Consider the following 14,893-nt stretch of genomic DNA (forward strand, 5'->3'; position numbering starts at 1 on the left):
AAAGAAAAAAAAAAAAAAAGAAAGAAAAATGGAACTTTGTTGCCACTTAAAGTTACCACTTACCTAGTAGTAATCATATCAATGTTTTAGCAAATGGAGTGCAAGTACAAGCAGCAACCACTGCAAATCACTAGTAAAGAAGGGGAAATGGGATTTTTACCTTATTTGCCACATGAAGAACTATGAGAAAATATTGACAATTGATGTAATTAAGGCATATCTTTTCCCTTTTCTACTTTTAACCAAAGTTTCATTCCTATGCTTTTAAACCACACAGAATGTATGAAATTCATGTTAACATTAAGCCCATTTATTAACAAGTATCTGGCCCAATAATTATAGTTAGGTAAATAAAATATTTCAGAACTATTTTATAGGCTGCCTTACAAATAAGGTAACTGTCAAAGGTGTATTCTCTTTATGTGAAAAGTTACACATGTTCAAAGTGTAACACTCCACAATGAACTGTGAAATTTCCCTAAGCTAATACTTAACAGAATATTGGAAAACTTCAACATCATCTCTTTTCTCAAGCACCTTCATATTGCTCTCACAGTTCTTATAAATTGTCCAATAACCCAGACAAATTTCCTTGTGGACAAGAATTTTTAAAATTTAAAGTATTATATATTAATACAATGACTTTAGTTAAAAGTAAAAATTTATTGATCCAAAATTGCCAAAAACCTTATACTAAGCAAAAACTTCATTTAAGCTTAATGCTCTTTTTAACTCCTGCACGAATGCCAGACAATTCACCACTATAACGTTGCTCTTCTTTACGAACTTCACGAACCTGGCCTCTTCTTCGAATTTTGGCTCTTCTGAACTTCTCCCTGTGTTTCACTCTGGGATTGCGATCAATCTTCTTTCTCCTAGGAGTAAGTCCCCTATTTTTAGCAATTTGATAGGTAATGGCTCTCTTTGCATTTTGATCTTCAAGAGCCTGTTCTTCAGTGCTATTTTCTTCTTTCTTTCTCTTTAGCTTTTGCCTGTCTTCTATTTCTTTATAGTACTTCAGTTTAGCTTCTTCATCAAAGTCAGAATCATCAGAAAGATCTGTAACAGCACAGGCAGCAGCAGAAGTCTTTGAAACAGACTTTGGTTTGGGCTTGGTGGATTTTGCTTTCGGAATCAGTTCTTTCTTTACAGCATCATCCTTAAGTGTCAACAGATGACGAATTTCTGAGGACAGCTTCTGATCCACAACTGACAGCTTGTTGATCAAATTTCGGTAGGTAACAAGCCTTTCTATGACAGGATGTCCATGTGCTGGGACTCTCCTAGCTTTCAGGATCAAATAAAAACTGATGTTCGAGCAATAATTCAAGTAGAGGTTGTACTTGGTCCTCAAGTATTGGCTTCCTTTTCCGGGTGGAATGATCCCTTGTTCCACCAACTGTAACAATGGCTCCAGTTCATCCTTCACCTCTGTCAACTTGACTTTCAGGTCTTCTATCAGCTCCAAGAATTCTGGTGATTCCTTTCGCAACATTTTCAGCTTCTCTTTCACTGAAACTTTTGCCAAATCCTTCACCACCCGTGTCTCGGCCTCCTCTACCTGAGGCACTGGTTTTGCAAAGGCCTCAACCCAGGCGACACCAAAATCATCCTCTTGCAGCGCTTGGGCTAGGCGCCGCTGAATGATCTGTGCCTCCTCCTCCTCCTCTCTTTCCTCCTCCTCTGCCTCCTGTTGACTCTGCCGGCCTCGGGACTTGGAACCATAGTCCGTGTCATAGTAAAGTTTTTTCCTCTGACCCCACGACAAACTGGGATCCACAGAGGCCTCCGCTTCACTTTGCACGGAGCTCCCACCATCATCATCGGCATTCTCCTCCTCGTCCTCCCCAGCACTCCCTCCATCTTCGTCGTCCTCATCGTCCATATCTAGGGCTAGCACCTCCTCCTCCTCCTCCTCGCCATCCTCCTCGTCTCCACTCTGTACTTCATTCCAGCCCTTAGCTAAGGCGGCCCGGGATCGTGCCTCATGAAAATCATCTACCTGATCTTGGTAGTAGCTGGTGTCCCCTGGTGAGGGTGGCAATCCTAAATCATCTCCATTTTCGTCGGTAAGCTTGGGACCCGCCTTGGCTCGCACAGCTGCCCACTTAGCTGCTCCGCGCCGCCGGGATCTCCCCACCATGGCTCACAATCTCAGGTTTTACAGCGACTCCGGACTTTCGGCCACCTCTGACTTCGCGGCAGGAATCAGACGCTCCGGTAACTCGTGGCTTTAAACAGCCGCGCGCTCCCCTACCACGGGAGTTTGCAGACTCCGGATCGGCTACTGGAATTTCCTCTTCCTTCCGGCCCCCAGCATGCTTTCCGCGTGGCGTACGATTCAGGACTTCCGCTCGGTCCCTTAGGCGAGATCACGTTGATACTAACTTCCTTTGCGCTGTGCCCTTTAACGCCAGTCGATTCCGGTGAATTAAAATCTTTCCGTGTGGAAACGATAGGATAAGGAAGTTCCGTTCCACAGAACGCTTTCTCGGGCTAATGCGCTTACTCTCTCTCGAGTGCCTGGGCGTGGCTGGGGGACGGAATCCTGGAGGCACCTGCAGGCGAGGTCCCGATGGCCAATAGAGGGCGCTGCGCTTTACGCCCGGGAGAAGTCCCGGGGGTGTCCCGTTGAGCTTTAACTGCGTGTGTACCCGGCGCTTGCGACCGGCAGTCGAGTGCTAGCGTAGTTTTCCTGCTCCCTTGTTTTTTCTGCTTATCAGGCTGGAAGTTAATCATATTGTTTTCCTCTCATTTCCCCCCCACCCCCAATACCATATTTCTGGGTACCACAGCTTCAGGCAGCGCCGCTGGACTCCAGAATCCCGCGGGAGGTTTCCGGGCGAGAGCGCAGGCCGGGCTTCCGGCCTGCGTTTACTCATCCCCATCGCCCTCTCTCTGCTCACAGGGCTCGGTGACCAGCTCCATGAGGATGGGTAAAGCTAGAGGACCCCGAGGCTGACAGTGGGAAGGCAGAGCCCCGCTGCAGGGTCTGACTCTTCTCAAGGAAGTCTGCCCTGTAATGTTAGAGTAATTCAGGGTGTAAGTTTTTAGGCATTACATATGCAAGGTTCGGGATTAGTATTATGATACCTTTTAATGTAGGTAGTTGGAAGCTGAACTTTTGATATGTTGCTAAAATTAATGGTGACAGGGCTGGGCGCGGTGGCTCATGCCCATAATCCTAAGCACTTTGGGAGGCCCAGGTGGGTGGATCACTTGAGGTCAGGAGTGCAAAACCAGCATAGCCAACATGGTGAAACCAGCCTCCACTACAAATACAAAAAATTAGCGGGGCGTGGTGGCGGGTACCTGTAATCCCAGCTACTCGGGAGGCTGAGGCAGGAGAATCGCTTGAACCCAGGAGGTGGAGGTTGCAGTGAGCTGAGATCGTGCCACTGCACTCCAGCCTGGGTGACAGAGCAAGACTCCATTTCCAAAAAAAAAAAAAAAAAAAAAAAAAAAAGACTATAGTTGAATGCGTATTACGTTGTTTTTTAAATTTTTATTATTATACTTTAAGTTCTAGGGTACATGTGCACAACGTGCAGGCTCGTTACATGTGCCAGGCTGGCCCGTTGCACCCATCAACCCGTCATTTACATTAGGTATCTCTCCCAGTGTTATTCCTCCCTCTGCCCCCCACCGCATGACAGGCCCTGGTGTGTGATGTTCCCCACCCTGTGACCAAGTGTTCTCATTGTTCATTTCCCACCTATGAGTGAGATCATGTGGTGTTTGGTTTTCTGTCCTTGTGATAATTTGCTCAGAATGATGGTTTCCAGTTTCATCCATGTCCCTGCAAAGGACATGAACTCATCCTTTTTTATGGCTGCATAGTATTCCATGGTGTATATGTGCCACATTTTCTTAATTCAGTCTATCATTGATGGACATTTGGGTTGGTTCCAAGTCTTTGCTATTGTGAATAGTGCTGCAATAAACAGCGTATTACATTTTTTCCCAGCATCACAGACTAGGCTGGGATGACTGAAGTTGTCAAAAGAAGTAGCTTTTCTTAAAAATGTGCATAAAGGTAGTAATAGTAAAAATAATAATTTGATATAAGAGTTATAATGGGAAAATGTATTCTTGGTGTTAGTACCTATCAATATATTTGGATAATTTAATATAACCCCAGAAACATGCTGAACTATTTTTGGATGCAAAAAAGAAAGAAAGATTATTTTTAGTTATAAGAAAGAAAATGGATGAAGTTTGCCATCTGCTTTCATTTCATCTAGTTTCATCTGTCAGAAACCACTTACTCTGAAACAAGTATGTCACAGATTCTTTTTGCAAATAAGGTCTGTATCTATTTTAAGTCTCAAAAGTCCTAAAAGTGACTTGGAAGTAAAATATAGAGCTTCTACTGAAATATGTGGTAAATATTTGAAGCTTTTAAGCTTTAATTTAACTTAATTTAAAATAACTGACTGGATATTCCTCACCACAGATGTATGCTTTCTCCTTATTAGGGAAAATGAACTTAGTGTGGCACTTACATATGATGTAAACACTCTGAATAGAAGAGTTAGAACAAGAAAATTGTATTTTCTTACCTACTTTTCCAACTAAATCTTTAGAGTTCCCTTTTGGTGTTCTTTCATATCCTTTTTTTGGGGTGCCATCTGATATTGCTCTTTATGAACACCTCTCTGCATCTAGAAAACAGGTTTGGTAGCCTTCATTACAAAATGAAGAATTTAGTGAAATTAGGACACTGCTTTCCCTTCCAAATTCTAATTCAACTAAAAACTTGGCAATTACTTTCTAAACATTATTTAATCCCTTTCGATTTTTTCTTTTCATGAGAAAACTTGTAACTACAATTATTTTGATATTAAATATTGACCCAGTGATAATTATAGCTTTGGTGGTGAAGGTCTTTTGAAACACAGCCCATGTTAAAATTTTTTCTTTAGTCACCCCTCATTCTCTATAGAATTCAAGTTCTTATTTCTAAGCCAATATTCAGGTCCTGCCTTTATCTGGCCCCAACTTATTTTTCCAGCTGCTTTCCCACTTTCATGAATTGTATGTTCTAGCCAAACTAAATACTCATTTTTTTTTTTCTCTTTTTGAGATTTTTATTCTCTTGGCCTCTCTTTGGGCTGTCTCGTATTTCAATACTTACATGGCCTTCAAGGCCCAGCTAAGATTGTGTCTTCTCTAGGCTGTCTTCTCTGATATATTTCCTTCTATTAACATCTAATAGTCCCTAACTCTTCCTTTCTTAGGGATTTCTAAACATTTTCTCCTTTGTGTTAAGACTAGTTATGTACTTGTCTTGGCCGGGTGTGATGGCTCATGCCTGTAATCCCAGCACTTTGGAGGCCAAGGTGGGTGGATTGTTGGAGGCCAGGAGTTACAAAAATTAGCCTGGTGTGGTGGTGCGTGCCTGTAGCCCCAGCTACTTGGGAGGCTGAGACAGGAGAATTGCTTGAACCTGGGAGGTAGAGGTTGCAGTGAGCTGCGATCGTGCCACTGCACTCCAGCCTGGGCGACAGAGCGAGACTCCATCTCAAAAAAAAAAAAAAAATTAAGCAGGGGCCAAGAAATGGGAAGTTAAGTTTTGTATATGTTTGATTTGAGGTGTCTGTGAAGCTATTTAAGTGTCTAGATGTCTTTTAGACAGTTTGATATATGGATCTCTTTAGAGAAAGAAATTTTTGATGTCTTTCAAATTCAGTTGAAACATGGGACCATATTTGATAGTTAACTAAAAGCAAATAAAATACTCTTTTGGGTTGTTCTGACTTAAGTAACTAGCACACGTGAACTAGTAGACCAAAAGTGTTATACTATCTACCTGCTACTAGAGTTATAGAACTACATATCTCCAGGTGTCAAATTAAAAAGGCTTGGGTTGGCTGGGCACAGTGACTCATGCCTGTAATCCCAGCACTTTGGGAGGCCGAGGCAGGCACATTGTTTGAGGCCGGGAATTCGAGACCAGCCTGGCCCACATGGTGAAACCCCATCTCTACTAAAAATACAAAAATTAGGTGGGTGTGGTGGCCTGCACCTGTACTCCCAGCTACTTGGGAGGCTGAGGCAGGAGAATCATTTGAACCCGGGAGGTGGAGGTTGCAGTGAGCCAAGATTGCACCACTGCACTCCAGCCTGGGCAACAGAGTGAGACTCTGTCTCAAAAAAAAAAAAAAAAAAAATCAAGCTCTGTTAAATTTCAATAAGGTATTAGAAATTATTAAAAATGACCTAAGAATTTAATAAGCTATTTGCAAATGTGATCTTGATCTATATCTATTTTGGATAGAGATATATTATTTATGCTATGAGCAAAGGGGAATCATTGGAGGGTTTTAAACAGGGAAGGATTGGAAAATTGACAGGAGGAAGTTGGTGCAAGATGGTGATAGTCATCAAAGTGATGCATTTTTGTGTCTAAATCAGGGTCCTGGGAATATGGATAAGAAAAGTAGGCAGATTAAGAGCTAAGCATTATGCTAAAGTAATTGTTTATGTGTGGTAGCCATGTTCTAGCATGTTCCATGCTTTACACTTATCAATTTAATTCTCATCAATCTTGTGAAGTATGTACTACAGTGATGCCCATTTTATAGATGAAACAGAGAGAAAAGAAGATTTTATAACTTGTCAGAGTCCCATTTGCACCCAGGCAATAACTGACTCCACAGCCTTTGCTCTTTTGTTCAGTAGGAAGACTGAGTAGAAGCGTCTCTTAAGACACATCTTTACAGTTGCATCTGATGTTTTAAAAATAACTGACTGGATATTCCTCACCACAGATTTATGCTTTCTCCTTATTAGGGAAAATGAACTTAGTATGGCACTTACATATGATGTAAACACCCTGAATAGAAGAGTTAGAACAAGAAAATTGTATTTTCTTACCTACTTTTCCAACTAAATCTTTAGAGTTCCCTTTTGGTGTTCTTTCATATCCTTTTTTGGGGTGCCATCTGATATTGCTCTTTATGAACACCTCTCTGCATCTAGAAAACATTAATATACAAAATTACACACATATGAAGAAAAGTGGTAAAGTAATATGCCAACCGAGTAAAATGGTATACAAGATACAAGATGAATTTATTAGCATTGAAGAAACAAAGTAAAAGAGTGAACAGAATGGAATGACATTTAGACCTACTTGAATTAGTTTGAAAGATTTTAGGATTTTTGATGAGGATGAACAGGAAGGAAAGAGAAATAAATTTATGGTAAGGAAAATGACAGACTAAAAAAGATTCTGAAACAGGAATTAGCAGATCATACACAGGAAAAGGAAAGCAGACATATTTGATTAGAGCAGAAGCCTCTCCCAGAAATCAGAAGTTTTCTTAAAGTAGAGAAGGACCAGACCACTGCAATGGAAGAATTGAAGGGAGCATATTCTTTTTGTTTGAGGGCTATCCTGGAAACCTTACTTATTATTGTGTCGCTGGAGAGATTACCATGAAATCTAACCAGATTTTTTTTCAAATGAATTTTTGGAAGTAGGCCCTTTTTAAATTAGGACCTGCCTAGCAGGTGATATGGTGAAGGGAAATAGCTCTGTGTGATGGTCAAACCACTGACATGTAATTTCTCAAACAGCAATTCTATGAAAAACCACTGCAGGTGCAAGTTTATTTAAAAGCTGACCACAGCACAGGTGCAATTCTCCTCATAAACATTTAACCACAGAAGACTACCCTAAAAGTCTATGTGGAAAGCTGTTTGAGAAAAAGAAGTCAATTTTTTTGTTTGTATTTTTTAATTTTTAGTAAGAATTTGGAATGAAGTTTCTTCCTCATATTTTGAGTTTTTTTTTTTTTTTTAATTCAGCTTTTGCCTCTGTTTTTTTTTTTTTTTTTTTATGAGATGGAGTCTCACTCCGTCGCCCAGGCTGGAGTGCAGTGGCATGATCTTGGCTCACTGCAACCTCTGTATCCCAGGTTCAAGCAATTCTCCTGCCTCAGCTCCCGAGTATCTGGTATTACGGACATGCGCCATCATTCCTAGCTAATTTTTGTATTTTTAGTAGAGATGGGGTTTCATCATATTGGCCAGGCTGGTCTTTAACTCCTGACCCCAAATGATCCACTTGCCTTGGCCTCCCAAAGTGTTGGGATTACAGGCGTGAGCCACTGCACCCAGCTGACCAGCTTTTGCCTCCTGATACCTAAATATAAATTTTACATATACTGTGCTTGGATAGAGATCAATATTTGAAGAAACTCTGCATATAAGAACAAAAATGTTTAGGGTTAAAAAATGCCAGTTAGTATTATCAGACATTTAATGATGTTGGAAGTCACAAAGATTAGGAAGGAGGGTATCAAAGGGTATCAAAGTTGAGTAAAAATGCTCCGTTTGACTTTTAATCATTCAATGCTTATATAACATCAGAAAAAAATCATTCAGTGTATATCTCTGCAAAAATAAGCTAAAGATTTTTTTTTTTTGAGACAGAGTCTTGCTTTGTTGCCCAGGCTGGAGTGCAGCGGTGTGATCTTGGGTCACTGCAGCCTCCTCCTTCTGGGTTCAAGTGATTCTCCTGCCTCAGCCTCCCAAGTAGCTGGGACTACAGATGTACTTCACCACACCCAGCTAATTTTTGTATTTTTAGTAGAGCTGGGGTTTTACTACGTTGGCTAGGCTGGTCTCGAACTTCTGACCTCAGGTGATCCATCAGCCTCAGCCTCCTGAAGTTCTGGGATTACAGGCATGAGCCACCGTGTTTAGCCAGCTAAAGCATTTTTGTTAGACAAAATGATTTTTGATTATTTCACGTATTTAAGTTATGGATTTCTAAGTTTTGCATTGTATCATTTCACAAGGTATACATACATCAAAACATCACATTGTGAAATGATTAAGTCTAATCTTTCAATTCCCCCACCCCCAAAAAAATGCCAATTAGGAGAAATTTCTCCATATAGATATGAAGAAATAGTATTAATGGCTCTTCGTATGGTGAGAGGTAAAATGGACTGTAAATTAAGAGGCTTAGGCTCTCTACCTTTAGTTTTAGAATGACTAAGATTGATTCTGAAGTTCAAAATAGATTCTAAGCTTGTACAAGTGAAATGGGGGAAAAGGCCAGGAATGGTGGCTCACGCCTGTAATCCCAGCACTTTGGGAGGCCAAGGTGGGTAGATCACTTGAGGTCAGGAGTTTGAGACGAGCCTGGCCAACATGGCGAAACCCCGTCTCTACTAAAAAAGACAAAAATTAGCCAGGTGTGGTGGTTTATGCCTGTAGTTCCAGCTACTGAGGAGGCTGAGGCAGGATAATTGCTTGAACCCAGGAGGCGGAGGTTGCGGTGAGCTGAGATCATGTCACTGCACTCCATCCTGGGTGACAGAGCGAGACTCCATCTCAAAAAAAAAAAAAAATGGGGGAAAAAAGTTAATCCTGTAAAATGCGTGGTGTTGTTATCTGCTATGATTCTCCTGCTCACTCTGCTGCAGCTACAAGGGCCTTCCTTCCTGCTCCTCATCCTGTGTGGGCCAAGCTCTTTCTTCTTTTGTGCTTTTTACTTGCTGTTTCCTTCCTTGGAATAGTGTTTGCCTGACTCTAGGTTAGACAGAATAATGTCCCTCCCAAACATTGCAAATATAGTTGCAATTACTTCTGTACTCCTTAATATTATTAAACATATTTTAAAACTTTTATTGATAATGATTCCAGATAAGTCATGTCTGCTCTTGTGGATTTGGACAGAGAGTGCCCTACAGGAGTTTTAGGAAGTTCAGAGCAACCCAGCAAGGATCTTGGTAGGAGGACTGATTGTCAGATCAAGGGCTATACCTCAGTTTTGTCATAGTAAAACAACCAGGCTGGGTGCGGTGGCTCTCACCTGTAATTCTAGCACTTTGGGAGGCTAAGGCTGGTGGATCACTTGAGGTCAGGAGTTCAAGATCAGCCTGGCCAACATGGTAAAACCCCATCTCTACTAAAAATACAAAAATTAGCCGGGCGTGGTGGTGCATGTCTGTAGTCCCAGCTACTCGGGGCTTAGGCACAAGAATTGCCTGAACCCAGGGGACGGAGGTTGTAGTGAGCCGAGGTTGTGCCACTGCACTCCAGTCTGGGCGACAGAATGAGACTCCATCTCAAAAAAAAAAAAAAAAAAAAAAACCAACACAAAAAACCTCTTCGTCTTTATCCTTTGTTAGTAATTTTATGCATGACTGATTTGTGAAATGCTGGGATATTTGGGGACTTTTAGTTTTGTGGTATTAAATTAATAGCAGTTATATATTCATGATAAGTATATATACACACACGTATAATGAATTTTCCACTTTGATGGAGTGGAGATGGTTTTTGCTGTTAGCTTCTCTTGGCAGCAGATCTTTCCTCCAGTGCTAATAGAATCTTCCTTCAGTTTATTTCTCTGGATTGGTTCAAAAGTTACTTTTGTATTGTCTAGTGTCTCAAACATATAGAAGTTAGGGAGATGGTATATACGGAGAAGAGTTAAAGGCTGTGCTTTCAATGGCCATTTGACATATTTTAGAAGCTATGTTTTAGGGCAATAAATATCTTAATTTCCTCCCTGTATTCCTTGCAAGTGTGTCATTTAATTCTGGGTTTCTGGGATTGTTATATATACCTGGTTGTAAAAGTAGTCATGGAATTCCTCTGTAATAGAGTTTGCAAATTTGTCAGATATAAAATGCTTATCTCAAGTATACATTTTACAGTATTCTTTTAAAATTATTTCTTTTTATGTCCTCTGAAATAAATAGATTCTGGAATATGTTCATGAGAGTGCTAAGGAAATGAAAGATGATACTTTTTAGGGAGATCCAGGACTGATGATGCTCTTTCAATTCACTTAACACTTATAATAATACTAAAGATTCTGTCAGATATATTTAGGGTATCACACACACAAAAAGGATTTCTTTTTTCTAGCACATTTGGGAACACTGATAAGTTATTTCTAAATCTAAAAGATTTTTGGGTTACTTGGAATTTACAGATTGACATTTAATTCAAGGTTTCGTGTAGACTTCATGTTTTCCTTCCTAATTTTTAGAGCTGATTAAGCAATACTATTTATTAGTAAAATTTGTTTTTCATATAAAGTTCAAGGACAAATGGGAAATATGAATTATTACACTAAATGTAGAAATTAATCCATTAAAAGGAAAATCAAGAGATTTCAGCTGCATCTTGGATTTAAGCCCAAGAAGGCTGTTAAAAAATACCATCGTCCCTTTTAAGAGTTCAAGTGGCAAAATGCCAGGCTGCTATCAAGGCTCCTTTTATATTAGGGAAGGCTTTCAAGGGGAGAAATGAGATGACATTAAAATAGAGAATAAAGGAGAGATTGGCCTTTTATGATAAGTATTCATGTTACCTTATGGATGAAACCCAGACTTTGAGTTTGTGTGATAGTATGGATGTATGAGTTAACTTGAGATGAACTACTGCACCCAAAATGTGCTTATTAATGGACTGATATTGGTAGAGATAGGACTTTAGATGTATGCTGCAAAAGTCTATCTTAAGCACTATCCCATTAAACATTTTTCTTAATGACCTCAATAAGGATCCGATGGCATGTGTCAAGTTTGCAGATACTGTAAAGCTGAGAGAAAGAACTGATGTGCTAGGTTTCTGAATCTGGATTAAAAAAGAATCTAAGACATTGTAATGTTGGTCTGAGTTTAGCAAGATAAAACTTAGGAACCAATGCTAAATCTCATGCCCAAATCCTAACTTGTTTAAATATTAAATATGGGAAAGTCATTACTTTATAGAAACACTTATATTTTTAAAAATGAGATTGTACACTTTAATTGAAGCCAATAGTGTAACATAGCTGCCAAAAAAGGGATATTATCATCTTAAGTGGCATTTATTGAAAAATGTTAAGTTCGGCTGTTGTTTGTACGGCCAGATTACACTTGACTATTGAATATATATCTAGATACTAATTTTTAAATAGGACATTGACAATATGGAGCCTATCCACAAAAGAGACTAATATTGTTAGAAGACATAAACTTAGAGGCAGTTTTCAACTCCTTGTAAAAACGTTCTCCATTCATCCTTCATTCAATCAGTATACTAGAGGCAATCCTGCGCTTGTTCTTGGAAACAGAAGTAAGCAACAAGACAATGCCGCCCTTAAGGAGCTTTTATTCTAATGAGGAGGAGACAGTTACGACTAAGTAAACTAAAGAATTTCAAACAATAATAAAAACTATGAAGAAAATGAAACAGGGCAATATGATAGTGATTGGTAATTGGTTAGGATGATTATCATCCAGAAAAGTTCTCTCTGAGGCAATGACATTGGAGTTGAGACTTGGTGGTAAGGGGCCAGCCATGCAAGGCTATGGAAAGTGTTGCAGGCAGAGGCACTAAGACAATACGAAGGCCTTGAGCAGAGTACTGGAGAGAGATGAGTGGAAGGGGGAGTTGCAGGAAATCAGGAAGGCTAATGACTCTGAATTTATTCTAAGTGTAATGAGAAGCCACTGGAGGGTTTTAAATCAGATATGATCTGATTTACCTTTGAAAAGATCATTTTTCATGGTAAGTGGACAAGGAATTGTGGCAGGTAAGACTAGAGAAGAGTTTGGAGCTGTGAACAGTTTAATGAGTTATAACATGAAACCATATTTTCGTCCAATTATTGCCTCTCAATTACTGTAACTGAATTTTTCTTTGCCTTTTGACAATGTTTTAAGAAGATTCCATAATTTAAAAATATTTTTTATTATTAAAAAATCTAGTTTATTTGCTGTGATTGTAAAATTGCTATAAATAGTAAAGCTCATTTTTTAAAAGTCTAGTTCAGTCTAATAACTTGTATCTCAAACTCACTCTTAATTTCAAGTCTCCAATGCTAAACAAGATGGAATAATGGTGCAGATTTTCCCTGCCGTTTGAAGCAACTAGAAAAAACTGACGAAATTTAAGAAACACTGGTTTTCTTTTTATTATTATTATTATACTTTAAGTTCTAGGGTACATGTGCACAACGTGCAGGTTTGTTACATGTGTATACATGTGCCATGTTGGTGTGCTGCACCCATTAACTCGTCATTTACATTAGGTATATCTCCTAATGCTATCCCTCCCCCCTCCCCCAACCCCATGACAGGCCCTGGTGTGTGATGTGCCCCATCCTGTGTCCATGTGTTCTCATTGTTCAATTCCCACCTATGAGTGAGAACATGCAGAAGAAACACTGGTTTTTCAAAACATTAGGCAACGCAGGACAGTGATTTCGGAGAGACTGGAAACAAATAAGGAGACCGTTACCATTGCCCCATGTTGCCTTGGAGAGAGTTCCCAGGCCATGGCTTCGCTGGAGGAATTCTGCCAAACATTTAAGGAAAAATAATACTAATTCTACACAAACTCCTCCAGAAAATCGGAGAGGAGGAAATACTTCTAAACTCATCTTTTCCAGACAGCATTATTGTAGTAACAAAACCATGCAAAGACATTACAAGAAAAGAGATTTTAGGCCGGGCGCGGTGGCTCACGCTTGTAATCCCAGCACTTTGGGAGGCCGAGGCGGGCGGATCACGAGGTCAGGCGATCGAAACCACGGTGAAACCCCGTCTCTACTAAAAATACAAAAAAAAAAAAATTAGCCAGGCGTGGTGGCGGGCATCTGTAGTCCCAGCTACTCGGAGAGGCTGAGGCAGGAGAATGGCGTGAACCCGGGAGGCGGAGCTTGCAGTGAGCCGAGATTGCGCCACTGCACTCCAGCCTGGGCAACAGAGCGAGACTCCGTCTCAAAAAAAAAAAAAAAAAGAAAGGAGATTTTAAACCAATTATCCCTCATGAATGTAAAAGCAGAAATTCTAAGCAAAATTTTGGTAAATAAAATTCAACAATTTATAAAAAGGATGTTATATCATAACTAAGTGGGGTTTATTCTAGGAATGTAAGGTTAGTTTAACATTTAAAAATAAATGTAATTCAACATATTAAACAAAAAAAGGAAAACCATATGGTTATCTCAATAGACAGAGAAAAAATATTTGACGAATATTCAGTGTTTATTTCTGATAAAAACTCACAGCACACCAGGAATAGAAGGGAACTTCCTCAACTTGGTAAAGGGCATCCAAGAAAAATCTAACATCATACTTAAAAAACTGAATTCTGAAGATGTGAACTTTTTAATAGCTTTACTGAGATGTAGCTGACATACAGTGCACTGCACACATTTGAACTGTACAATTTGATCAATTTTGACATATGTGTACACCTGTGAATTCATTATCACCACTAAGATAATGAACATATTCATCATCTCCAAAAGGTTCCTTATGTCCTTTTACAGTCTTACAGTCCCTCCTTCCCTTCTCTCTGTTCCCACCTTCCCAGATAATCACTGATCTCCTGTCACTATGCATTTGTTTGAATTTTCTAGAAAAAAATATAAATATATCCAAATATGGAATCACACACTATGTACTTTTTTTTTTTTTTTTTTTGAGACAAGAGTTTTGCTCTGTCGCCCAGGCTGGAGTGCAGTGGCGTGACCTTGGCTCGCTGCAAACTCTGCCTCCCGGGTTCAAGCGATTCTCCTGCCTCAGCCTCCTGAGTAGCTGGGATTACAGGCGCCCACCACCACACCTGGCTAATTTTTGTATTTTTAGTAGAGATGGAGTTTCACCATGTTGGTCAAGCTGGTCTCAAACTCCTGACCTTGTGTTCTTCCCAATTCGGCCTCCCAAAGTGCTGGGATTACAGGAGTGAGCCACTGTGCCCGGCCTGTACTTTCTTAAAAAAATTTTTATCTGGCTTCTTTCCCTCAGAATAATTATTTTGAGATTCATCCATATTGCATCTATTAATAACTTATTCATTTTTATTATTGAGTAATGGATATACCACAACTTGCTTATCCAATTTGTTTTTGGACATTTAGACTGCT

The 14,893-nt window shown here is 39.8% G+C and overlaps 1 protein-coding gene across 1 annotated transcript; it reads right to left on the reverse strand.

Moving 5' to 3' along the window:
• Nucleotides 1–643: 643 nt before the first annotated feature.
• Nucleotides 644–2,480, reverse strand: UTP3 (UTP3 small subunit processome component). The gene has a single exon (XM_055297401.2). It carries the CDS (start codon nt 2,141–2,143, stop codon nt 707–709), a length of 1,437 nt encoding a protein of 478 aa, XP_055153376.1. The 5' UTR covers nt 2,144–2,480; the 3' UTR covers nt 644–706.
• Nucleotides 2,481–14,893: the final 12,413 nt, after the last annotated feature.

The sequence above is a fragment of the Symphalangus syndactylus genome, chromosome 10, assembly GCF_028878055.3.
Source record: "Symphalangus syndactylus isolate Jambi chromosome 10, NHGRI_mSymSyn1-v2.1_pri, whole genome shotgun sequence".
Lineage (NCBI taxonomy): Eukaryota > Metazoa > Chordata > Mammalia > Primates > Hylobatidae > Symphalangus > Symphalangus syndactylus.